The 27,132-nt window shown below is 39.9% G+C and overlaps 1 protein-coding gene across 1 annotated transcript; it reads left to right on the top strand.

Moving 5' to 3' along the window:
• The first annotated feature begins 8,384 nt into the window (after positions 1-8,384).
• On the top strand, positions 8,385-26,528 carry RAB4A (RAB4A, member RAS oncogene family). Its single transcript, XM_036381222.2, has 8 exons — positions 8,385-8,513; positions 16,368-16,448; positions 17,621-17,735; positions 18,914-18,976; positions 20,204-20,358; positions 21,243-21,338; positions 22,908-23,068; positions 24,355-26,528. Exons 1-7 carry the CDS (start codon positions 8,483-8,485, stop codon positions 23,021-23,023), a joined length of 657 nt encoding a protein of 218 aa, XP_036237115.1. The 5' UTR covers positions 8,385-8,482; the 3' UTR covers positions 23,024-23,068; positions 24,355-26,528.
• The last annotated feature ends 604 nt before the right edge of the window (positions 26,529-27,132 follow it).

Raw genomic sequence — 27,132 nt, 5'->3', positions numbered from 1 at the left:
GCAATCAAAGAGCTCCATTTGTGCTTTGAACTCTGCATGATTTTCTCCTTTGTGTTTTAAAGTCATTGTTTTCCTATTGCTATGGACTGACCTTCCTTGGAAAGGCCCAAGAGCTTTACTGGCAAATGCTACCTGTCCCTTAAAAGGGTAAGGCCTGTGAGAGTTTTCAAGCTGCCTACTGCAGCGCAATCCATGTATCAGGGGAAAGTGTGGTCAGGAGTGCAAAGATATTGTTCGGATAGATGTGTGGTAGCTCTTTGAGGAGTCACTTGGTCACCTCTGGTTACAGAGGTCAGGTACCAAACACCACGTCTGGCACAGCAGCAGTGCCTGCGAAGAGGATCCAACTGTTCTGGGCTCACTGCTGTCCTGACAGATGGACATATGTGCAAGTATCCAAGTAGGTCTAGGCAGGTGTCTGTTTTGGAATTCCTTAATGGGAATGTGCTCTGATTTTCTTTGCCCCTGACTGAACAAAAGCACTATCCCTGATCCCACATGGTGTACAGCTGCAGAAAAGCTGCAAGCTCCATTCTGGACTCTGAGTCTTCCACTTATATCTGCTTCCAGGATAATTAGATTTCCAGAGTGATCCAAAGGGACCTTAATACAAAAGAATCAGTCTTAAACATGTGATTTTAAGCAGAAGGAGGAACTGCAGAATATACCTGACCTCATGGCTGAGAAAGGCAATTGCTCTTGCTGTGCTTTGGTCCCAGCCAAACACCAAGCACCACACAGCCACTCATTCATTCCCCAACCAGTGAGACTGGGGAAAGAACAGGAAGAGGAAAAGCTGGAAAACTCATGGGTTGAGATAAAGGCAGTTGAATAGGGAAAGCAAAAAGCACAAAAGCACACAAGCAAAACAAAACAACAAATTAAGTCCATTTCTCATGGGCAGGCAGGTGTTCAGCCATCCCCAGGAGAGCAGGGCCCCAGCACACATAACAGTTATGTGGGAAGGTAAATGCCATCAATCCAAAGATCCCCCCCACCTTCCTCTTCTTCCCCCCACTTTGTATACTGAACAGGATGTCATATGGTCGGGAATATCACTTTGGTCATTTGGGGTCACCTGCCCTGGACATGAATTGTCCCAGCCTCTCAGGTACCCCCAGCTCCCTCACCAGTGTTTCAGTACAAGAAGTAGAAAACTTGGCTCTGTGTAAGCCCTGCTCAGCAGTAACAAAAACATCTCGATATTATCAACCCTGCATTCAGCACAAATATAAAACACAGCCACTGTGAAGGAAATTAACTCTACCCCAGCAAAAACTAGTACAGCCCTTCTGGGGCACTTGTAGCAGCAAGAGTCATTTGTGAGGAGCTGGTGCCTCTGATGTACCCATTTGTAGGCATTGCTGTAGATAAAACGCACTTGAAAGACTACAGGGAACAAAAACATTGAGCTGACTTTGAAAGAGAAACACAGTGAGGGTCAAGTCTCAAGACAGACTTACAAATTCTGTAACATCTGCTGCAAAATATCTGCCTCATTTGTCTTCAAACTCTGCTCTAACTGGTGATAACAGATCTGTGTGGGTTTTGTGTGGCAGTGACAACCTGGAAGCTGGATAAGATCATAAAACACATTTTATGTAAGACATCAATAGCAATATTCAGCCACTAGCACCATAGACTGGTGGAAATTCATGCCCATTCATTTCAATCAACATGTCAGAATTTCTTTTTTAAAAAAAAATACAAGAAATCAAGGAAGTTTCTCCATAAGCTGCAAGTATTTTCAAAAGTTTCTTTTCATAAAAATGCTATGGAAAAGGATAGCTATAAGGCAAAACTAGCTACAAGTTTATCTACAGGTGAAAGTGAGCCAGGCAGAAGCACAGTTATGAAAAATGGCATTCATTACCAGAGACAGAATTGCATTTTGGGAATTGATACACTTCCTACACAGATACCATTATATTTAGGCACAAACTCTTCCTTAAAACACTCGTGAACATGTGTGGTGGTCCTTTTTGCAGCACAAGGGAGCTTGCACACCTCATGCACATGGAGCAGCTCAATTACCTCTGTCCTAGCAAATGCAAGGTGAATACATTTATTTTTACGCAAAAATTGTTCTGTATAAAAATCCACTTTAGACTTCTGGTATTCTGAATTTCATGTGTGCCTAAAAAAGAAATAACACAAAGTCTGATCCAATAAAACATGTCAGTTACTAAGAGATTTTCTTTTGTGGAATTCTTTCTAAGTATATAATAGCAACTTGGAAAATTCTGATCTCGCAGCTTTTAGAACAGAAACATTCTGTGGCTTTGGAGAAATTTATCACATATTTAGCAATGAAAGCCTTAACACTGCACTGCAGACTAGTCTTCTTAAACCATCTTGGCACAGATCACATCTCCAGGCTCAGAAAAAACCACAGCAAGATTTTAGCCATAGGGACATCCCCTCACACATGACTGCCTTCTCTTCTCCCAGCCCTTTTCCAGCTGCTGAGCTCTCCTTACATCCATGACAGATGTGCAGTGTGACATGCTTTGGCCTCTTACATGGGAGCTGGCCTTTCCCAGGATGCATGGCTGCTTTCGTGGCTGCACATCACTCCCTTCCAGAGGGAGAGCAGTATCAGGAATACATTACATGCAGTTGCAACTTATTTTAACAACACTGAGGCTGAAAAGCACAGAAACTTGTGACCAGAAAACTCTTTTGCTGGTCAGAGAGCTCTCTCCACTGAGCACAGCTTAGCACTGCCAGCGTGTGTCCCACCAGGTCTCCCTCTAACCACATCTGTGCAGGAAACAAAACAAATGTATTCCAAGAGTTTTAAAGTCTGTTTAGGTTGTTTAATGAAAACAGCTTTTACAGGCAAGGATGCCACTACAGGCTGTGTGTATCATGGAATGCAACAGATAAGAGAGGAAGATAAGCATGTTGAAATTTGGCTTTACTCATCAAACCTGAACAAAATGTTGTCCATTTTAATTCCAATGGAATGATGAACTGCCAGTAGCAAGCCTAAAAGCTCAAAATGATGTAACATCAGCCAAAAAAACCCACATTTCCTGACTGCTTCCAAAACTAGGTGCAAGCAGAAGATGCTGAGAGCATGCTGGCAGCAATGGGCCACTGGAGAGACAGAAAGGCAGGGGAAAGACAAAGGGCAGAGGCTCAGGGAATTCCATGGTTTTTCTCTACCAGTCTGGTGCCCCATCACTGGGCTTTCTCCAGCAGCACAAGCAAGGCCTCAAGAAAGGAAGAGGAAACCAAACTCCCTGGGGTAGGGTTTGACAGTTCCTACTTTTAGGTGTCTGTGTTAGTTTTTCAAAGCTTGCATTGGGCTCCCACCTAAAAAAGGGCCAGTGGAGAGAAGGTAATCCAATCTGCCCTCAGACAGGCAATGGTGATCCATGGGCTGAAGACCTCTCCAGAAGTACCTCCCATTCTACACTGATACAGACAATGCCCAGAAAGCTTTAACTGCTTCCTGGTGCTGCATCCCATGAAACCAAAGAATCAGAATTGAATCCAGACTGCTATATTCTGTCTTCAAGGATATTCACTTGTGAAAAAGGACCCAAATGAGATACCTTTTCCTTATATATGAGTACTTCTGAACAGGGAGAGTCGATTTAAGCATGAAAGGGAGAACACGAACATGACCTCATGTGTTCCTGAGAAATCTGTTTACAAATCTTCTAGTTCAAGTGTATGGTATTAAAAATATCAAACCCCTCAGCCATTTCCTATTGCTAAAACGAACATATGCAGCCAATTACACCCCATTATCATCATTTCACCAAGAGAGAGAAGTTATTTGGTGACACCATGAGGCTAACTTCATAAAACAAGGGTGTCAAATCAATCTACTTGTATTCTAGACACTGGCAACATCGTATGTATGCTAATAACATGTCCCAAATTTCTGTTATCCTCATTTTCCTGTGCATCCCTTGACATGCTGAAATAAATATTTGGGCCCCTTCACTCCATTTCTGTGATTCCTGAAAAATTAAATCACCAACTGTTTTTAAAAGCTGTGGCCTGTATTTTGATTTACTTTAATTTTTTTTTTCTATTCTGTGCATTTCTTTTCTAGATATACCATATCTATACAGCTTTATGTTAGTAAAAGTGCCTCCCTGGACACAACACCTAAAGCAGGGCTCTGCATGAAAAGAAAAGACATAGTATACATTCCAACATCAGGGCAAATTTGTATCTCTGAGCTATAGCATAAAGCTATCCTAAAATGAGCTTACCCCATCTTGTGGTAATTTTTCACAATATCAGGCTGCACAGTGTGCCTCCTACTACCTACACCTACTGGTGGAGAGAGCATGGGGAAAGAATAAAGCAGATGTTTAGCACACATCATGGCATTCTAGAGCTGTCACCAGCTTTCAGTAGCATAGCTTGTGGTCTTCATATTTGTTCTTGGAAAAGTTCACCATGGGGCAAGATAAAGGAGTTCAATTACAGCTCCAGCGTACCTTTGCAGACTCCTTCATCAGCTCTCATCACTCTGGGCTAGCAGTGGAGGGATGAGCCCATGATTTTAGAAGCACCCAACCCATAAATTTCCATACATAATTACAATTATATATCATATTTCTTTGTCTGTGATATTTCTAGTGGTGTAACACAGAGTGCATATAAGTCTTTATAGGCTGCCCTGGTAACCCCAGCAGGGTGATTCCCTGGGATCAGACTGGTTTGATCACTCCCTTGTTGTGCCTCGGGATGGCCATGAGCAGGTGACAGCCTTGATACAATGGGAGGTCACCCTCTCCCTGGTGAGGTGTCAGAGTAAACACCCTCAGCACTGCTGTGGCAAATGGGACTGAACCAGTTTACACGTCCTAGGTGCTCAGTCCCTTGAGGACCCTCAGATTCTCCTTGGATCCCTCAGGATCAGGACATCAGACTACCTACACACCATGTGAAGTGTGTTGATGTCCTTCTAAAAGCAAGGTTCTAATCTAGTGAGAAAGACTGCTACATTTCTTGTTATTTGAAATACATAGAAGTCACTTTGTACTTGAATGAGAGTGATGCAATGTCTGCCTAGTGCTGATTTCAGTGCTAGTAGTTGTTATGTGTGAGCTGCACGCGTTCACATTAACAAAAGTGTTCACAGATGAGGGAAGTTCCAGCGGGAGCTGAAGATGACGATGTTCAGATGACCCCAGTTGTTCAGATGGAGTCAGCTGGCCAAGGGCACTGCGTGCAAGGAGGTCATGGCAATCTCAGAGGCTCCTCAGAGTATCAATCACTCAACTTCAGATTGCATTTGGGCTGCTGGAGTCGCATTCATTGCTGCTTCAGATCGAGCAGCTTCCACATATGCTGGATTGCTTTCCGTATTCAGCATGCAAGGAACAGGGAAGAGGAGCAGAATACATCATTCCCATTTTACCTGAGCATGCCAGGCTGGACTGCGAGCCACACAGCCTCAACTGACAGAGACAACAGCAGCGTCCGGCTGCTGCAGTGCCTTCCACACAGCCTTGTAGTGCCACCTTCAGACAGAACGAGGCATCCCTGCCACTCCCTCAAGGAAAAGCCCATCCCATCTCCAGTCCCAGACTGCAGCCTACGGTGACGCTGAGTCAAAAACACAGCCCAGCTTTAGTTACAAACTGAACTTTGCTCCCTTACACAAAAAAGGAAAGGAAAGGCAAAAGAAAACAAAAGGATCTGGCCCCTTGCAGTGCTAGGTCATCAAAAGCTTTGTCCAAATCTGCAAAGCCCTGAGTCATATAATTTTATTTTGGCAGAGACTTCACAGTATACCCCACTCTGATTCTGGTTCCCATGAGATCTTGTGGGTCCTCTTCCAGTCCTATTATGGTACACTGGTCAGTAAACACTAGCAAAAAATGAGATTAGGACTTTTAGGGAAACCTTAACATGACCTCCTGAGCAGCAATTTTACAACCACAACCACTTTTAGGCACAGTAACTGCAGTGACAGTAATCTGAGAAAGTACATCATGTGCGGATCCAATTTGACATAATAGACATCTTTTTACATAAGCCAAAATTTTCTAGCAGATGTAATCAACAGAAATCATGTGAAATAAACATTTGGCTTTGGGGGTTTTTTTTTTACCTTTGTACTTAAGATAGACACAGACAAGGCAAATTCTAGCTACTTATTGCTTATTACTCAGCGAGAATGGTTTTGTTAATATGCAGGCACAACATTCTCGAATTACTGAGGTATCAGCTATATATTTTCTAGCCTAGTGCAGTCTTTATTATTTCTGAATTTTACTGTTTGTTCTAATTTATTCTTCAAGGCAAAATTTCTAAACCACCAAATCCTATTCATCTCTCATGTTCTCCTGTCTTTGCTTTAACATTCTCCCAACCTTCACTTTCCTCTTCAATATTAGACTAATAGCTTTTATGGAAATCTTTACAATTTTGATGTGTTTTATTGATAGATGCATGTAAACTTATTAGGAGTGATTGGAAGCAAAGGAATGTGGTATTAATACAATGACACATTTATGAAATATAAACTCCATAAAACAAAGTCACCTTGCAAGATACACAGAATAAAAAAAAAAAAAAAAAACAAGACTAATTTACCCCTTAACCTAAAGTTTATACAGTGCAAGAGGTCTAATTCTCCTTGTTCTCGCATATAACATGGATATAACATGACATATTTTTGGTAATCTAGTAAAATCTGTTTACTTCAATATCTTTGGGGATTTTTTTTGGTTAAGACATTCAGTTTGCTTTTTGGGTTTGGTGGGGATTTTTTAGATTTGTTGGGTTTGTTTTCTGGGGGAGGAAACAGGGGGTTTCAGAAAAATAACCAACATCTATCAGGGATTTGGTGATATTAGACCAAACTTCTTTAAAGCTCAACCTGAGCCCCAGAATGTACCATTTTGGGGGACAGCTTTCAGACACAAAGCTCGCATCTGTGGCATACTGGGGTCTGTGCAGCTCATCTGAGGGCTCTTCAGCTTTCCACGGGATTTTGGAGAGCAGATGCCCCAGAGAAACCTTCACATGTGACATCTTAGGCCTCAATATCCTCTGTGCATCAGGGCTGTGCTGACTTTGGGGACCTGTTTATACAACCTCCAATTACTGTTAACAGTATGAACTCATTAAGGAGTTGGTTCTTTGAAAACTGTGGTGAGTTTCTTTGTCTGTATGTACCCACAACAACAAGAACAATCAACAAATTCTCTGAGGGGCTCTTGGTGCTGGCTCAGCACGTGTTGTTCCACTGATTAGAGACGGGAGCTTCAAAGCTGACCTTTGACCAGCTAAGGACTTGGCAACGAGGTGGCTGGGATAGGCAGAGGCAGTTTTTCCTAAGTTTGGGAGATGAAGGAGGAGTAGAAAGGATAGGAAATTGTGAGCAAGATTAAAAAAGCCAGAAATAACAGAAGAGGAAATAAGAGAAGTGGGATTTTTTTAAGGACTGGAAGAAAGGAAAACGTGGAGGATACACAGGAAGTATCATTTAGGATGGAAAGGCTGTTGTCGTGGGAGCTATGTTGCCCTTTGCTGCCAGACTAACCAGAGCTGGCAGGGGAGTAAAAAAACCCAGTAAAGAGTAATGCAGGCCAGGCACTGCTGGCGTCTAGCCCCTGAAGATTTGAACCAAACTTTGCAACTTTTTGTTGTTGTTATCAGTAGCTAATGCGCAGTTACAATTAAGCAATTGCACTGTGAACATTATATGCTCGGCCAATCTTTTGTTACGAGGAAAAGGGAAGACAACCCCAGGACGAATGGGCTGTCTGCACTCCAGCCAGGAGTGAAGTCAGGGCTGAGCAGTGCCTGGGGGAAAGGCAATTCCGGCAGTGGGAGATCACGACTCACTGACCACCTAGCCAAAACCCACCCCAGGCTCGGAGCGAGAGCAGAACCGCCCCTGAGGAAAAATTACCGCGAGAAAGGAGAGGAATGACGAGCAAATAGGGGTTCGAGAGCTAATTTTTAAAAAAAGCTATGTAACTTGTAACCAAGGAACGCTGGCACCTTTGTTAAAATAAATTAATAGCGTAAGGTTTCGATGACCGAGGAGCCAGACTCTCGCGGGCCACCGCCCGGCTCCCTGCTTGGCGCCAACTGGAATAAAAGGCGGAGAACGACGGGAAGAGCGTCTCGGTGTGTGACTCGGTGCTGCGCACGGATAAGGAGCCATCCCCACGGCGCTGAGGGGGTACGTTCCAGAGGGCGCTGAGGGAGCGCATTCCCGACACCGCCTTCCCGGTGAGGGGAGCGGGCGGGAGCACCCCGGGCACGTGCGCCGTGTTTGGGGGCGGGGCCGCTGCCGCGCCTGCGCGGAGAGGCGGGGCGCGCGCGGGGCCGGGCGCGCCTGCGCGGCGGCGGCAGCGGCGCGGGTGGGGCGGGGCTGGGCGGGGCTGAGCCGGGCCCGGGCGGCGGGGCCTGTTCGGTTCCCTCCGCCGGCAGCGCCGACCCCGGGCGGGGCGGGCAGCGAGCAGCGGCGGCGGGGGTCACCCCTCCCGGGATGTCGCAGAGTGCCATGTCCGAGACCTACGGTAGGATCCGGGGGCGGGGTGAGGGGATCTCCCTCTCCGTCTCCCTCCTCCCCTGCGGGGGAGCGGGCCCGGGGCCGGACAGGGCCCCCTGAGGAGCAGGGAAGGAGCCGGTGTGGCGTGAGGGCTCCCCGGGCTCGGGCGGGCCCCTCTGCCCGCCGCTGCCCTGAGCCCCCGGCGCCTGCCCCGCCCGTGGCCGGCCCGGCAGGAGCGCTCGGAGTTATCCTGCAGGGAGCGGCTTGGGCGCTGCTGGTTGTGGCCCGGGGAGTCCAGCAGGAAACCTGCCGTGTTTGTCCCCTGGGAAAAGCTGCCCCTGCCTTTACCTGGAGACGGCCGGTGCTTCTGCCGTCAAGTTAAGGATTCGGTCCTGTTGTCTTAGACGTGCAGGCGTCAGAAGGAGTTGATTGTGAGAGCGTGTTGGGGGGAAGAAGATCAGTGGGTATGTTCGTCTGTCCCTGTGTTGGAATGGGTGTCTGACTACTGCTGTAGGAGAACATCCGATGGAGTAAGTCGGAGTGCAGGCACTGACAGGGTGTGTCCAGTGCGTCTCTGGGAGCATCAAAGAGAAGTGGGAAGTCAAAGAGGCAAGCAGAGTTGGTATTGCTGGCTAGGTAGAGGAGATGAGAAGCAACTGAATAGTGTTAATTTATTTCCTTTATAATTTTACTTGAATCTCTGCTTTGAATAGATTTCTTTTCTACCCTTTCAATACGTACAGTTCTGTGATATTTTCCAGTATAAAGATGGTGTTGTGTATATATAAGTATTTTCTAAAGCCATGTGGTAATTTCATATTCCTAGTCCATGAGAGTCGAATCAGAATTGAATAGGAAATAATTGAGTAATCAAAGCAAAACTGGACACAACAACTCTGGAAACCATTTTTAGAGGCTGGGGTGTCCATCAGGAGTAGGCCAAGTGACCTGATTGTCATTTCATTTTCAATACTGTAGTCATCAGTGCTTGATGTTCTGTCCTACTGGTCAGTGCTTTGGTGTACAGCAAATGCACTGAACTAAGGGGCAGAATGAGGCAAGAGTGTGGGGCAGCCCTTGAAGTGCCAACATTAGGATACTCAAACCCTGCTTCTTTTCTCCATCTGTTCTAGAAACATGTAAAAGTTACATGTAGCAACCAGAGGGCAGTGCTTTGTCCACCTAGATCTGAGTTTAAACAAGTTCTTCATGCTTTGTACTCCTGTGATCTAGAACTGGGATCACTTTGGCCATGCTTATGGTAGTCTCTACCAAAAGAGTTGGTAGAAAACCAGAGATGACAGCATTTCAATGGCGCTCCTCCTTTCATGCTGTAATAATACTGGGTAAGCCACATAGACGATAGATATCTTAAACCAGAACATTGAAACATTTTTTGCATTGTTCCAGTGATGCAGAATAGAGATAGTAAGCCCACTGGAACTGTGGTTACTTTCATATTATTTTGGTATCTGAGAAAGCAAGCCCTTGAAATGGAAGCTTTGTAGTTGTTCCTGTTATTTGTTTAATTCTTGTTTGATTATTACCTTTTGGAGTTTCCATGTTTGTCCTGTGCACACAAAGACTACAAAAAATTTAGAGCTAGAAGGCTTGAGAGCATCAGTTTCTAGAGAACACAGAAGAAGAAAAGCTAAGTTATAGCATAAAGTTTATCTAATGGCTCTACAGTCTCTGGCCGTAACAGTAGCCAGTAACTAATTCTGCAGTGTCCTGGCCACATATGTAGCAGCCCCATTGACAAATCAAAGTTAGCAGTACCATGTGATTAAATTATGGATCTTCTGTTCTTGATGATCTCTCTGGATTTCATGTGCTCACTGTCCTAACAAAGAGCGGTTTGTTGCTGACCAGCTGTTACAATGGCCATGGAGGATGGGAGAAGTATTAGGTCAGTTTCCTCCTGGTGACTGAGACGAGGGGTCGCTGTATCCCCCCCTGGAATCCTTGTAGCTTGTAAATCCTTAGTCATGAATCAGATTTTTCTTGTCACCTGAATTATTATCATTTTAATTATGTAACCTCAAGCTTTTTATCCCATACAGATAGGCTCAGGAAACTGGTTGGTGGTTGGGTTGGTGTTTTTCTTCCCAATGTCATTTTGCTGTCTGTCTTTTAAATGACTTTAATTTTGCTGTGAGGTTTCAACTTCTCTTTCTGTTGAAAGGGAGGTTATTTTTTTCAATATTTTTCTCAATCCATAGGGAATAAAGAGTCTTTCCACTGGCAACCACTGTTAATTTCATGTCTCCTGGGTTTTTTCCTCCCTTAGTTTCTTCCCCCATGTCAAATTCTCTCTTCTTTGAAGGTTTTCTGTTCACTCACTTTTCACAACTCATTCTGTCAATTATTGAGTTTCTTGTCTCTTCCTTCTTTTCAGAGTTCTGCAGCTTCTCAGTCTTGACACTAAATTTTGCTTACAATTCATATTTTCACTCCTGCAGATCTATTACATCAATTGTGTATCTTCTGTTCTTAGTTTTCTTATCTGTTCAATTATTTATGTGTTCAATTCAGTATCTATTCACAATAATTCTTATGTGTTCAATTTATTCCCATACGAAGTGCCAAAACTAAACCAAACTTTGAATACAAGATAATTCCATTAATTTTGAGACTGGGTTTAGAAAGAACATTTTCCTGCTGCTTTTGGGAGAAAAGGGTCATTCTTCTAGAAGTTTGACATTTAACATTGGAAACAGATCTCTTATTCATAGGAAAACTCTTTTAACTGAAGTTTTCTGAGATGTAATGGCCTTTCTGTAGATAATTGCCATATAACAACACATGCATGTTTTAGCTCACTTCCCAGTGCAAAATATACATGTTTTTGTGGTAAAGACAGCCTGACAGAAAGTTGCTTATCCTTAATAAATAAATGCAAAGCAACCTTTGGATTTTAGATGGTAGAAGGATGGAAGTTGTACTAGCATTGAATAAATGCAATGTGTAAAATTCAAGTCAAATCTCTTCACTCCTTAGTTCCTTGTGTTTTTTCCACCAGCATCTAAAAATCCCAATCTGGTCACATAAGTTTACCATCTCTGTCATTGGCAGAGCATGTATAGTCTTTCCATCCATTTGAAAATTATTCTGTTTGGTCTGGACAATTTGATTTGTCCTTTTCTCACCTTCCCATCCCACACCATTTACCCCATGGTATTTGCATTTATCACCCTGGTCTTCAGTTTGTTTCAAATCTGATTTTATTCCTTAGAGAGCATAGCTCTTTTGCTTATAAGAAAGCAGAACTTCCCTCTCTGGAGCATTCTTTTTGCAGATTGGAATTGAGCCAGGTTGATCTGTTCTACCTGTTTATCTTGTTAACTTTCTGCTAGAGAAAGGAGTGGGAATAGCTCCTCCTTTCATTTAGAGGCAACATGTGCCAGTAGGAATGCTTCAGAGCGCTCTTTCCTCCTGCCCTATGCCATGAGTGGGAGAGTTTCCAAAGGGTCAGCATGAGTGAATATAAATTCTACTCTATAGCAAGGAGTTGGGAGGATTAGCAGTATGAAGGAAACAATTTAATTCTCATTGCATGTTGAGGACGAAGCTACAGTATCTCAGAAGCATAGTTTGACTGTTTCTTCTGCTGGAGCAGACTTCAGTCAAAGGAGGAGGTTGGATGCCTGGGGGTGGTTGCCACATCAACCATCTGTTTTTGCTGGTGCTTGAGTCAAAGCCCACAATTGTCTCTCTTCTCCTTTCCCCTCAGCTCACACTGCACCACCACCCCCAAAAGAAAAAAACAAACACAAAAGATATTATGTCATTTATGTAGTTCAGCAGCTTGTGCTGCTGGTGTATCTTTAGGGGGAAGCCACAATTTTATTCCTTTTTGCCTGTGCTAGAAAATGTTTTATTTCCTGAACCCCCTACCCTGTTTGGGATCAGGTGATGCATGTAGCTCTCAGAGGGAAGTAAGCTGATTCTTTATAATGCTTTATTTCCTTAAACAGCCATGCTATGCTGTGTTTCATCTCCTTATGATTTCTGTAGTGCATGTTTTGTAACCTTTCTTCCCTTTAGCACAGAGTTCAGTTTTGATCCTAAATCCCTTCTGTATAAAGACGATCTTATTTAAAGGCAAAGTGCTTTAACTTTTCTAGACCTTTTCAGTAGCCACATGGCAGCAAGCATTTGTAACATCTGAATGATGTTGCTTTTCAGCTTTTCTATGAAGAAGGAACAACAGAATTCAAAAGAAAAGTTTCTCTAGGGTGACAGCGTTGGCAGCTGACTGGAATGCTGGAGCTCTGAGCTGCTTTGTCAATAGGGGAAAAAAAGGAGATGAAAAAAAGCTATGAAATGAAGTGAACGAACTCCTCTGGGAAGAGGACACAAAAAAGGAAAGCTAGAGCAATTAAGCAGTAGTGCAAACACTAGAATGTGAGTTGCATTTGCTGAAATTGCCAAGAATGAATATATAAATTTGAGTCCACAGTGATGGTCTAAAAGAAGCTGTCTGCCCAATCTCATTTGATTTCTGTGCTTCCAAACTGTGCTAAATTTTACATACATCTTAAAGAGAACAGATTAAGAGAAAACATTTCATATCCTAAATGAGAACATTTCATATCCTAAATGAAAACATTTCATATCCTAAATCATGTGCTAAAATAAGAAATAAAAATGTAGTTGATGTGGTACCAGTTGTCATACACAATGACATTATAAGAAAGAAGTTGCAGAATAACAAGATGAAAAATGTTCTTCCTGTTCTTACCCGGTATTACCTTATTTGTTAATAGGCTGGGCTGTGAACTTAAAAGTTTGGTAAATCTTGGTATTTTGAACATTTGGTATTGGCAAAGCCTTTTTCTTGTCCTTCTTTGCAGTTTATTAAATGTGCAGAGTATTCCATATTTCCTGAGCCATGTTTTTCCAGTGCTCATGGATAAACTGATAACATAAGTCTAAAAGCTTTTTGTTAGTTTGAATAATTTACATAAAATTGGAGTTTAAAAGGACAGAAGCATGGTTATATTTGTGAAGGTAACAGTGTCTTAAAGTCTACATGTGTTTGGAAACATTGCTGCCTTTGGTGCAGAAAGGTTTTAAATCTTTTGTTAGAAAGCTGACATTTTCATTTTATGAAGTGGACTAAAACACATTTCTCTTAGTTTGATGGAATAAAACACATTTCTCTTATTTTCATCCTGTGGAAAAAGTTAATTGTGACTAGTTTCAAGTTTCATCTTAAAAAGCCCATTTGCTATTTTGTCAGGTGGAAATTTATTTTTTGTCTACTAAGTAAGCAGGCATTGAACTGACATCTAAGCGATTTATTTGTACGAGAGAGTCTCTTTTAAATTTATCTAGCACAGTAGAATCTGCATAGAAATTAACAGTCTGTTATGAAGTGCTGCTAAAAGATATTATGAATTTAAAGGCATTAATATAAAATCCCCAAATAGCACTGTTGCTTTCAGAGCAAAATATAAAGCACCTCAACTTGAAACACCTCAGGGGAAAATACACTGCTGTTGTGATGCTCCTCCAGAGCAGAGACATGGCTGTGCCAAGGCCTGAGTGGCCTGCAGCCTGTCTGTGCAGAAGGGAGCAGTGTGTTCCATTTGCTGCTCACTGTGGGTTTGTGGGCTGCACAAATTCGCCTTCCTGAGCCACACCTGACAACCAGTGCTTGCAGTTACAGTGCAGATTAATGGGGGAGTACAGTTTTGGTTTTAGCCTTTCCCTGTTTTAGGTTTGCAGTAGCTGTTCTACTACTGTCAATAATAAGAGTCTTTCATTTGAGAAAAAGGAAGGTAAACATAAATTTTATAATTGTTTTTAAGGAGAAAATCTGACAAACAGCATTCACCAGATACAAAGTAGAACCAGTTTTAATTGGATTTCAGATTTATGTTTGGAAAAATGACAGAATCAGAAACATTATTTAAAATGTCTGTGTCTCAGAATATCTTGCATTTTGAAGTACTCTGAAAGTGATAAAACCAGTGAGATTACACACACACACACAGTAGTTTAAATATACAAAATGGTGTAAAAGGCAGCTAACCAGTGATATTTGATCCATAAAAATTGAAACTTGGCTTTCTTTGAGATTGTTTTTTTCTTAACCTAACACATTGGGCTATTTATGATACCTACATTTCATGCTAACAGTGAAGACTTGGTAGAGTGAAGGCTTCTCAGCTTCAGTGTGTTTTGCAGTTGAGATGACATGAAGGGCCCTTCTTTAGAGGAGTTAACAAAATTTTCACAACTTGAAGGAAAATCCTTTTTGTAACTTTTTTTTTTTAATCCAGAAAGCATGAGCAGCTGGGTGGGGGCGTGACAAATGAAAGGATTTTGGAACAGAAAGTCTTGAGCATGTAAGTGGTCATATTTGTGAGCAAGAAACAGCCATCTTCTGAGAAGGGTAAATTCAGAATCTATTCCAAGCCTGTTACAGGATTTGAAACAAGAGAGACAAAATGTAAAAAAAGCAAAAATCCTTAGTAAAACATTACCTCATTTTAAATATGAATAAGATCCAGAAGACAGGTGAAGACGAAGAACACTAGACATTTCCAGGACTCACAGCCCTGTCTTTTTAAGAGTGGGAATCTTCTTAGCCTTTGAGAAACTTGCTTGTTCTTGTTACAATTGCTAGGGAGTGTTTGATATACCATAACAAGTAACTCCTTCATTAAATGGAATGAGCACATAGATCTGTGTGCATCTTAAATTTGATTTTTGAAACTAAGTACTCAAATGAGGTCCTGGTAGAGGACTTTATCAGTTTTTTGACTTACTTAGCATAATTTTTCTTTTAATTTGGTATCCCCTGGGCCAATACCCATGTAGCCCACTTGACAGCTTTGAACACTCTTAACAAAATGAATGTTTTTATTTTTGTTGATTTTGCAAACTAAGTCATTTTCCTTGCATTTCCTTCTGTTTCTTAGAGAAACAGTGCAATAAAGAGTAAGAATTCTGCTGCTAGTAGTAAAATAAATAGGGAATCTTGCATGAGCTGTAAAGGTTTTCTTGGTGGCAGTGTATTAGGGGAAGCAGTTGTAAGCTTTCTAATCAGTTTATAATTTTTGAGAGCTGTAAGACAGAGAAGCTTTCTTCAGTCTTTAGCAAAACTGAAAGCAGATTTGTGGTGGTAGCATTAAAGCATTTTATGTAACTGTTGAAACAATAGAAATGGGCCATAAATCTTGAACATGTGTATTACCAATGAACATTGACATAAATGGCTCATAAATAGGTAACAGAAATACATGTATATTAATTTAACATGTGGAAGCAATGTGAAAACTAGGCATCGCAGAATAAAATTTTTATTTCTTCCCTCTAAATTTTGCAGAGAAATACTGTGGTTGTCCCAGCTGTGTGGGGATTAAAAACAACGTATGAGTATTAAACTGTTAATAGAGAATTTCAAATTAATGTAAATTAAAAACAAAAGAAAACCACACCAAAAAAAACCCAAAAACAAAACAACCACAACCACTCCTCTCTGGAGTTTTAGATTTTGAGAAATTATAGCATTATATATTTGTGTTGATGATAGTTAATACCTTACGTGCTCTTAATACGCATTACTGGAATACAAGCCAACCATTTACCTGTGGTTCAGCCTATTTTAACTGAACTCAGATTCAGCTATTTCTGCTTTGTCTTTCTTGCCTCTCCATAAAGAAGAATTCTTGGTTCTTGCTGTGTAACATCACTATGGTAGAGACTGGATAATTCTTCAGATTTATTGCTATTTTGTTAATTTTGTCATCTATTCCCTTCTCTTTGAAATAACAGCTACAGGAGAATAGCTGGCTTGTGGGTTTGGGCTTGTAACAAAAATGTGTATCCACACTAAAATTTAGCAATTTTTTTTTCTTTCAATCTTCAGATTTCCTGTTTAAGTTCTTGGTGATAGGAAATGCTGGAACTGGAAAATCCTGTTTGCTACACCAATTTATTGAAAAGAAATGTAAGTACATATGAAGGATAGTAAGAGTTTTCCACTGCCTTGTACCAGAGGTAAAGGCTCTGCCTATATGAGTACCTGTCATTGGTAGGGAAGCTTCCCTAATTCCCTTATTTGTGTAGGTCAGGATTTTAGTAAAGAATTATGTTCAGAACCATGCTGTAAATTCTTATTTCTCACTGTTTGTCTTTAAGCTAAAGCCTAATATGGAGCATTACTCTCTGTTATTCTCAAATAAATATAACAAGATGTTAGTGAAAATACAGACTTATTTTCTGTGAGAGGTATAATTTGCAGCTGCAAGATTCCCTAGATATATAGTAGAGACTTGGATCTTTAGAAAAAATAATGAAAGAAAAGCTGAATTGCTTAAGTAGATATAGAAAGCCTGTAGCATCTTTTGAGATAAATAGTAACTTTGTTTTCTTTGTTAAGGATTGTGGTCTATGATAAATACTGATAGAGATTCAATAGGGAATGTTATTCAGAGATGAACATAAAAGAAAAATTTCTGTTGGATTGTACATTTGGCATCAAGATTTAGTAAAAAAAAATATGCATTTAGAAACCTTTGTAAATCTAAGGTGACTTTGTCTTTTTCAGCCAAACAGTAATTCACCTTATCTCTTGAGGAATACTTAAGAATAATGATGTGTAAGCACTAAGGAACATGGCTTGATTCTGAGTGAACTTGAAACAATCCCTTGCTTCCAGTAAGGGCAGCTGTAAATTGCTGAGATTCTGTGATATCAAGATCATACGTAGAGCAAGTATCTTAACTTTGTGCATTAAAGAAGAATTGGCTCTTGCATATTCATGGTCAAGACTGTGTGCATTCTCATTAATTGTATTTATAAATGGCATCAAAGTATTAAAAAACACAGTTGGAAAAAAGTGTACAAAAAGTATCTTGCTACCTATTAAAGTGAACTGGAAATTATTTAAAGCAGGCCTTTTTAGTACTAAGTTTGAATTGACTAAACTGTCAAAAATTGTAAGAACATTCATTTCTGTGTGGTGGCAGTGAGCTTATGAGCTGCACTGAATTTGATGGCTCAGGAAGTTTGTAATTTGAACGCTGAGGAGTTTTTGGTAATATCCAAATTGTTTTTTTGTAAAAACTATTCACTCTAAATATTCTTCAAATAAGTTTTGTTTTCTTTCTTTTTTCATAGTCAAAGATGACTCAAATCATACTATAGGAGTGGAATTTGGTTCAAAGATCATAAATGTTGGTGGTAAATATGTCAAATTGCAGATATGGGATACAGCAGGACAAGAGCGGTTCAGGTATGACTTTCAGCCATTTTATTAAGTGTTAGTACAATTGCTGCTGTGAGTGATGGATATTATTTATCTCTGCTTGTAAGAGGCAAAGCTTTTTGGTCAGTGGAATTGTTTGTCTGCTTTCATATTCACCTTTCAACCTGGACACAGGGACACAGATCCATGGATTTTCGTAGAGCAATGCTGCCTTGCAGGGTCTGAGTTTCTGCCCTGTCTTTCATTGGGTATTTTCTGTTAAGGTATATGAGTGGAATAGGTGCCTAAAATCTTGCTCATCAGCCAAATTCATAATTAACTAATTTTAACTAAGAGTATGCACTTAACTCTATGTTTAGGAGACCTTCTATTGGTTGGAATAAGTAAATGTCAGGAAGATGTAAGCTGTTCAAAATCTGCATGAAAACAATTGCACAGTATAATTATATATAGTTTTATTAAAGAAGAAAAAAATCAGTCAAATCCATTGGGGTAAATACATTTATAGAAAGAGTGAGATGTCTAAAGTTTCTTAGAGAAAAAACAATCAATTTATCAGCTTATAACAATCAGTGTACTTTTAATGCTGTATTTTAAGTGTTCTACATCTAAGGCATAGATAAAACTCAGTAAAAATCTAATAGATTCGTGGGTACATTCACCATCAAATAGGACATCAATTTTTTAAATATATTTTGGGGGGATGGAGTGTGTGTCTTATGTCTCTTTGTTTTGGGAGAGGGGTTGATAAACAAAGGTGAGAATGATGGTAGAAGTCTGAGCTTTGGACAGCAATCCAGGTAAATGTCTTCTCTCAGACAAGTCATTTGGATATACTTCTGACTAAATAAAGCTGGGCTGTGATATATAGTCTTCATTAACGAGGTCTCTTCAGTGTGTTGGCCAGATATCAGCCTCCAGTTCTGTATCTGGTCGTGTATTATGATGATTTGTATACCTTCAGCACCATGTGGGTCATAATGGACTCTGAGACTCCTCATACAGTTATATTTAATCAAAGTGCTTCATCAAAATCCCGGTTGTAATTAGTCTGCTGCTGCACAGCTGATAACATTGTCTAAAAACATGTTTTGTTTTAAATATGTAAATAAGAATTCTGTTTCATAATAAAGATTGTGTTATATTAACCCAGACTTTAAACAGTGAAGGCACTACAAAAATGTGTATTTGTGATTCTATTTCAGGTCTGTAACAAGGAGTTACTACAGAGGGGCTGCAGGTGCTTTGCTTGTCTATGATATAACCAGGTAAGAAAGCCAGCATTTCCTTTTCTCATAGACTGCCAGATCCAATTAATGCACAGTGATTCCTCCCCAAGTACCCCATGCTCTAATCAAGATTGGGCAGGAAGGAAAGAAAGTAACTATAAGAGGTACTTCTGTTTCAGTGCATATTTAGGCTTTGGAGCTTGCTTACATGAGATATTGTGAATGTCAGATGGGAACAATCCTATAAGGTTACACAAATTTGTGGGGATTGGCCCCCCAGTTGCTGATCTAGTAATGCTGGACCACATGCAGCCACTGGCTCAGCAAGTCTTGCCACAGAAACAAGAGCAGACTTCAGCCACCCTTAACCAAGGTGGTGCACCCTTTCTTGTGGAAACTGCTGATCAGTGTGCTGGGATAGAAGCTCATCCTCTGGAGAATCTGGCTCTGCCTACACATTCTTTAACTGTAGGCCAAAATTCTGTTCATCTCTGCATTTACATCTTTAATATTACAGTCAGCCAATAAAACTCCTTACCATTGCACGTGTTCACATTCTTCCTGCCACCATTGACTGATATTTGTCAGATGAGTTTTGGGTGGTTCACTGGGTTGTTGCTTGTTGTTCTGTGAGTGAAGGGTTCTCTCAGCAGGCTTTGAAATCTGTGTTCTGTGCTTAAGGGCAGCTGGAATCATCTGTCAGTGTTAGTGCTTGAAAGCTTTCTCCCTGACCACTGCTACAACGGCAAGTGATGTGTGCAGGGTGGCTGCCTGCAGTGTAGGTCCTGACACTGCTGTGAAAATTCAGGCAAGCACATCTACACAAGCCTTGTAAATTCTTACAATCCCACTGGTAATTTAAGTATCAGTTGGATTCCAAGTGGAACAATATCTCATTCTGTTATCCCAAAATGTCATGCACAAAAGGTTAAAACTAGATAATGAGCTTAAAATTTTAGCTTTTCACATTAACACATTTTTACAATTTATAATTGTGTTTATAATTGTGACTATTTTATTATTGCGTGTTTATATATTGTGATTAATTTTATTTTGATTTCTAAAACCTCAAGCTTTTAAATAGTTTCATGAAGGAATTTGATGTTCTTCCCAGTTCATCACTGGCACACTGAGATGTGTAGGTGCCTTGCCTGACTACCAGCATTTTGTTTGCCACAAACACAGATTTGCTGTCTGAGTTTTGGTTCGGTGATCTGTTCACGAGAAGTGAGTGTGTCCTAATAAAGGATTTCATTTCCTGCACAGCCGGGAAACCTACAATGCACTTACTAATTGGTTGACGGATGCAAGAATGTTAGCAAGTCAAAATATTGTGATAATACTGTGTGGAAACAAAAAGGATCTTGATGCAGATCGTGAAGTCACTTTTTTAGAAGCATCCCGGTTTGCACAGGAAAATGGTAAGTACAAAACCTTCATATAGCATTCAAAGATGCATAATCCTTCAGATCATTTACATTTTTGTGCAGTTAGGCTGTACTTTGTATCCTGTCTACAGAAGAGTTCTGTCAGTACCTGAGGCCCAGAGAGGCGGTGCCTGCAGTGAAAACTACATGTACTACTTAAGTCTCATTAGCAGTGGTTCTTCACTCACAGCTGCTCCTTTAAGAATACCCTCTATGTGGAAATAAATTCTGTAGGAAATGTCATACAACTTCAGGTGTTGCCTTGCCTCCAAGTAGCTGAGGAGAAAATGAAGGACATGAATTCCCATTTTTCAGCATCTGAAAGACTCTGTAGATAACAAAGTTGTATGGGATGTGCTGCAGTTTGAAGCAATGAGTTTTATTCATTGAAAACTGAGTTTAGTGCAGGGCATGGATCCAGACAACGATTACCTGGTCTGTAGTATTCAGAATTTCAAGTCTGAGGACATGATTCTGTGTCAGCTAAAGCCAGTCTTGGTCTGAGCTTCTGTGCTGCAGTCTTCCCATCAGCAAAATCTGGCTTTGCTTTTATCAATCAAAGTCTTTTCTACCAACTCTGGTTACTGGCTATGCTTTTGCATATAACCTCCATTTATGGGAAACTGTATGAAGTTTGGTTTCAAGTGCAGTTTTGCATGCACAGCCCAGGTTATCTTTGGATACCAGCTTTCTAGGGTGCCTAAAATTTTAGAGGATGTTTTTTGTGGTTTTGTCATCAAAAGTTAGTTTTCTGGACCATGTTTTTTGATTGTAGATGACTGTAAAAATATTTTTATTGTTCCTGGCTTTCATGCTTTGAATTACTATGCCTGCTATTCCAGACTTGTTTTGAGGATTTTTTTTGGTGTCAAATGCAGAGCTGATGTTCTTGGAAACAAGTGCTCTAACGGGGGAAAATGTTGAAGAGGCCTTTGTACAGTGTGCAAGGAAAATACTCAATAAAATTGAATCAGGTAAATTAAGCCTTATATTTATAAAATCTTTTCTTTTATCTGAAAATTAATAAAAGTGCACATGGAAATATCATTATTCAAAGTCCTCTAATAGAATTAAACAAAAAAAAACCAAAATTTCATTTTGGTAAAATAACCTACTTGTTTTCTAGCTGTTTCTCATCTGCTTTAATAGGAATGGATGTCTAAGTGAGATCTGTATATCCAAAAAGGGGTGGTGGTGTGAATTGTGGGTGATGTTTACCTTGAAATCAGGTCTGAGTGTAGGTTAGACCTCTTTATCTTAAGTCAGGTCTGAGTGTTGGTTCTGTGTTCTGTGGTTTGCTGCATCCCTATAAATACCAAGCCTGACATTAGACAGTTTTTGTAGTCCAGAATAAAAACCTAATATCAGGGCAGTCATAACTTAAATTCTGCTTCTCATATGTAACAGGAAATACAGTCAAGAGAGTATGAACAGTAATACTAAAAATTTCAGGGATGTTTCCTAGCAACTGTTTCTCTGAAGTGACCTCTCTGCCTCTCAATTGAAATCATTTTTACTTTTGCAGATCTAGAAATATACCAGAAGCTTCTCAACACAAGTGGGCAGGTTTCTGCTGGAGACAGGCTCCTGTGTGCTAGATATCATTACAGCTAATTTGCATTCCAGTTTTTCTTTTTTCTAGCTGCTTGATATCTTTAAAGTTTTAAGTATTGGCCATATCAGAAAGTCTGTCTTGGATTCTAATTACACGTTTCCAATGCCAAATGCAAGTTTTTAGATTAAAATAATATGATATTATACGTTCAAATGAATTTTCTGATTACTGCATCAAATCAGTGCCAGACAGCAGCTTTCATTTTAAACAAACAAACAAAAAGAACCTAAACAAACCCAAAACCCAAATGAGAAAATAAAGTATAGTTAGTTTTTCACGATACTGTAGTTTGATGACTGCTTTAAAGAGGCACTGCCACCACAGAATTAAGTCTTATTTTCTGTGAACTGCTCCTGGCTTTTTTTGTGCCAGCACACATCCATTGAAACATGCAAAAAATGGAGACTATAAGGATCTCTCTTGGCCAGACCACCATACAGCCATAAGAACAGTTCTGAAGACAGAGGGTATGAAGTAGGCAGAAGTGGATACCAGAAGCTGGAAAGGTTGATCATTTTCCCTGGGGAGTAGTTCTTTTCAGAATCCTTTTATCAGATTGATCCATTTTTGTTTGGCTTGGTATCTACAGTCCTATTTTCTTTGCTTGCGAGCCTCTGAAAGCAGGAAGTTTTTAACTGTATTCACAGAAAACATTTTAGACCTTTCTTTTGTTCAAGGTAGTGCAAATGCATTTCTTGTTTGTAGCCTAACTCTGAGATTGCTTTGTCATCATGATCAAGGGCATATGGTTAAATTAAAGGAGAAAATGATTCAGGTTTGAAATTGCCTAAAAGCGGATAGAACTGAGATAATCTCTCCATAAATAGATCAGAATATAATTATGTTTTTTCTTTAATGTTAATTGTTAATTTAGAATGTATTATTTGCACATAATCTATATTCTTGTGACCATTTTCTTTCTCATCAGGAGAACTGGATCCAGAAAGAATGGGCTCAGGTATTCAGTATGGAGATGCTGCCTTGAGACAGCTGAGATCACCACGCAGAGCACAAGCACAAAGTGCTCAAGAATGTGGATGTTAGAGAAACAAAACACAAAATCCCAAATACTTACTTTAGATACAGAAGGTAAGGCTACAAAAATCTTGGGGTGATGGGCAAATCTGCATATTTCATAAATGTGCTGTATTGGGTGCTAGTCTTTTTCACAATTAGCCCGTAAGTTACAGAGAATCTATTGAAATAATGCACAGTGGAATGGACTGGTATTTTTATACTTTGATTTTTCATCTTTCATCTGCTGGGAAGACTAGAGCTCTTACTGAAGTGTTTCTAAATCTTAGCTTAATTTGAGTAATGCTGGGGAAAGCATTTTAAAATTCTCTATTCCTGAAATGCATTATAGGCCTAATAGCTGCCTAATGCACTGTAGAGAGAGTGATTCCGTTCTCTTGCATTGGGAACAAAGAAGTAAGCATTCACAAAATGTATGCTACAGTATCTTGTCCTAAGGTATTATAAAGTCTTTTCTGAAAATGAGGCTTAAACACTGAGACTCAAAAATTAAAGATAACACTAAATTTCAAACTTCCACTGACTTTTCTCCCCTTACCTAAAAGCAGCCTAAAGTTATTCTGGTTCCGGTCTGCTATAAGCAGAAATGTAAACAAGAAAATAGTAGTTATTTGCTGCTTAAGCAGTGTTGTCATCTAAAGTAGTTCTTCTGGGGCTGTTGCAGCCTGGGAAATGTGTGCAGTGTTCTAAAGTTCTTCCAAAGATGTTGTTCAGAGAAAGTGAGGAAAGAATTTTTCCCTTTAGCAGTTGTAGGAGAAGAGACGTAAGTCACAAACTCCTAAAACAGCTCTATGATTAGTCTTGCTTATGTTTAGAAGACAGTTGTCCTTAGAACACTTCTCAATAGTCACTGGATTTTACATAACTCCTTGCAGTATGCAGTGGCTCTTAGGACAGTCCTTTCTCCCTGTGTAGTTAATTATTCTGCTATAATTAATCATTATTTCTCTAGTACAAGGACAGTGACATCAAATAAGTACTGTAGGCATAGCTCGTGCATCACTTTTACTGTATTCATTCATCAGCTTGAACAGTGCACACAGCAGAAGCTTTATGGAACATTAAATAAGGCAGCACATAATTCTACATTCTCATTTTTTTTTCTTGTGTTCTGGGAGCTTAGCTCCCAGTTAAAGCCCAGAACTTTAAATAATGTATCCTTGAACTGCTTTCATCTTATACAATTCCATTCTTCAACTAAGAGACTGCTAGAAAAGGGCTTTAAAGTTCAGCTTTGGTATGGCCCTACAGAAATGAAAATTTATTGATCTTATTTCAAGAGCTCAGTTTTCAGATTGATCAGATACGGGTAATTAATAGAGTTCTTATGTATTTTATAGCTGTCCTTGCAAATGATGTTTGAAGAAACAGAAAAGCTTGAAGGCTATGCAGTTTTTAAAAACATCTTTCCACTACCTACAAACAGAGCAGACCACTGACAGAAAGGTGTCCTGTGGTAGGGGGCAGGAATGTGCACAACACACAAGTCTGCAAAGCAAACTGGTTAGTTTGGTGGACAATATTAAGGCTCATACCTGTATGTAAATGTTTTCCATTATCTGTTTTTGTTCTTTCACCTCTAGTTTAAAGCATTGCAATGTACTGTAAATAATGTAACAGTAAATTTACAAAGCATGGTATACTTATGTATGCTATTAGAATGTTGCACTATAAGCAGTTTAATATTTTATTTTTTTATCATATAAACAAATTTAACGGAGGTAGGCTTTGTCACATTTGTTTGTTGCACAATAGTTTGTATTTACAACCTGAATTATAAAACCACTGGCAACTGTCAGTGAGAGGTTGTTGGCTTTATTTTTTCCTACTCAGTTTGCCACATTCTAACAAGCTGTTGACAGGATCAATTCTTAACGTGTGGTTATGACCCATACTTCTGTATCCTGATAGTCAAGTTGGAAAAGGCAAGTTAAAGCACAAGAACAGAGCAAGAAAGCTACACTGAGCTATACCATCTTTCATGAAATTACAGTTCTGTTTATTCCCTTTGTCCTGACATTTTTGGTTCAAATAGATGCTTATCTGAAAAGTATGCACCTTGAGTTGTTTCTGAATTAAATGGAGTTAAGCATGCTTTGTACTTGAAAAGCCTGGGTTTAGGTTTAAAAAGGCTGTTGGGTCCAAAAACTTTCATGTTGTGTCACTCCTCTGATACTTGTATTTAGGATTGGATTTGTTACAAAACCGATAACAATTATTCCTAATGGTATTCTCTTCCTGGTAAAAGTGTGAAGTATTTTTTGAAGCAGCATAACTGTATTTTCAAGAACATCAGAGAACTCCAAAGAAGTTTACCTGTCTTAATCCTTGCTCAGTTCAGTTTGGCTTTCAGAACTGCAAATACTTACCAAAAGCAAGTCCTCTGGAGCAGGAAGTTGGATGGAGCTGTCTCCTCCACTAGTCCAAATAGCCAGTTATTAATTGGGATGTGTTGTCCCCCAGAGCTGAGGAGAGTGTTGGCTCCAAAGCCCCAAACAGTTCTGGAAAGATGAGGTACTGGGTGGTCTATTCCACCACACACCATCCCACAACCCAATCAGGTTTCTTGGCACACTGAGTAAAGCTGGGCATTGACACAGCACAAGCAGAGCTGGAGGTTGTTCTCCTGTCACTGTTAGAGTGGTGGAAGGGCTGTTGGCTACTCATCAAAACCTCTTTCCCTTATTACAGTAGCAGTGGAAAGGAGCAGAGGACTGTTGCTTATATACAGAAATGTCAGGGGTTTCACAGGGATTTTCTTCTACTTCTTTCTGTCCCTTTTACATACAAAGCCTTTTTTATACTTGGTTCTTATGATCATTTTGGTCAAGTGTCTCTGGTTTACAAAGCAGTAAGCAGTTTTTATTCTTTCAGTAACTGTCTTAAAGCTGTCCCCTTCCTCCCTGGAAGGAAAGTCTAGTGTCATTATAATGAGTTTGGACATGTTTTTACCATTTTTAATGTATATTCTCACTGTATACACATTAACCTGGTTAATGTGCATGTTTTGTAGTATCTCAGCCTTTTATGCTGCATATCTTGCTGACATTCTAAAAAGAAATTTTCTAAAATTGCAGCTCCTTAGAGAAATACTGTTGGAAGCAATAGCTCTCAGCAGTGCAAACTCTATTGTTTACTATTGCTCCTCTGAGAGTCTTTTATTTCTAAAAATAAACATCATGCCAATATCAGCCCTGGAATATATTTCAAGTTTTAGCATTATAGTTGACACCTAGCTCACCTGAACAGTAAGTCATAAATAGGCTACATATGTTTTCAGGGTAAAATTCTTACAAAGCAGGATGGGTGGGAGTTTTACATGAAATACCACCAGGTACCTATATCTGAGGTTTCATTGGATGTGGAGCTTTAGCTGTTCAGCCCATTAAGAGATTTAAATGTCTTATTAAAGCCTGTGTCTTGCCTTTTAATGAGTCTGTTGGCCTACACTATTTCATTTAATGCTTGTATCTAGCACCAAATAAAGAATCTTGCTTGATTTTCTTCCAGCAAATCCTGTGTACTTGTACAAGCTTTGTCTGTTAAGTGAAGTCAATAACATGACTGTTGGGCAACTCACATAGGATTCACAGTTGCCTTATCTTATCCTTTCTTTGTATTCAAATTGGTAGTGCAGTGTGGCTCATGAGTTCCCTTAAGACCTATAAAAAGCAAATGCCATAGAAAAGCCTGATTAGTCTGTACACCTCATTTCCATTATGTTTTATATGCTGGAAGAATTGACACTATAAAAATCTCAAGAAATGCATTGTAAAGCCTCTGTGAAAATAGTCTCATTCATTTACTGAAGAACCCATGGCATAGAGAACTTTAGTGTAGCCAGCTTTTAAAAGCTTAATTTTTCCTGTTGGCATGAGTATACCTGTTCATAGGATAAGAGAGAGAAAAGAGGAAGCTGTATTTTTCCTCCAAAGCTTTACATTTATATTCTCAAAGGCATAGCATTTAAGATAGCTAGTACAGCTGGGGTTTTTTCTTATCATAGTAAGGGGAAAACAGTGATTCAGATTGGGAAAGGATGTTAAGAATCTCTGGGAGAGTTACAGGAGGAACATAAGAGGCTGGAATGGTAACTGTAATGTAACTTCATAGCCAAC

Source organism: Molothrus ater, chromosome 3 (genome assembly GCF_012460135.2).
Source record: "Molothrus ater isolate BHLD 08-10-18 breed brown headed cowbird chromosome 3, BPBGC_Mater_1.1, whole genome shotgun sequence".
NCBI classification, from domain to species: domain Eukaryota; kingdom Metazoa; phylum Chordata; class Aves; order Passeriformes; family Icteridae; genus Molothrus; species Molothrus ater.
Note: the sequence above shows the minus strand (reverse complement) of the source record. Positions and strands in the feature narration are given on the sequence as shown.

What these genes read in the sequence shown, in the direction of transcription:
- RAB4A (XM_036381222.2), top strand. Translation starts at nt 8,483, where the DNA reads ATGTCGCAGAGTGCCATGTCCGAGACCTACG. An exon ending in CCAATTTATTGAAAAGAAAT is followed by an intron (nt 16,449 to 17,620) that starts GTAAGTACATAT and finishes CTTTTTTCATAG; the next exon opens with TCAAAGATGACTCAAATCAT. An exon ending in GCAGGACAAGAGCGGTTCAG is followed by an intron (nt 17,736 to 18,913) that starts GTATGACTTTCA and finishes ATTCTATTTCAG; the next exon opens with GTCTGTAACAAGGAGTTACT.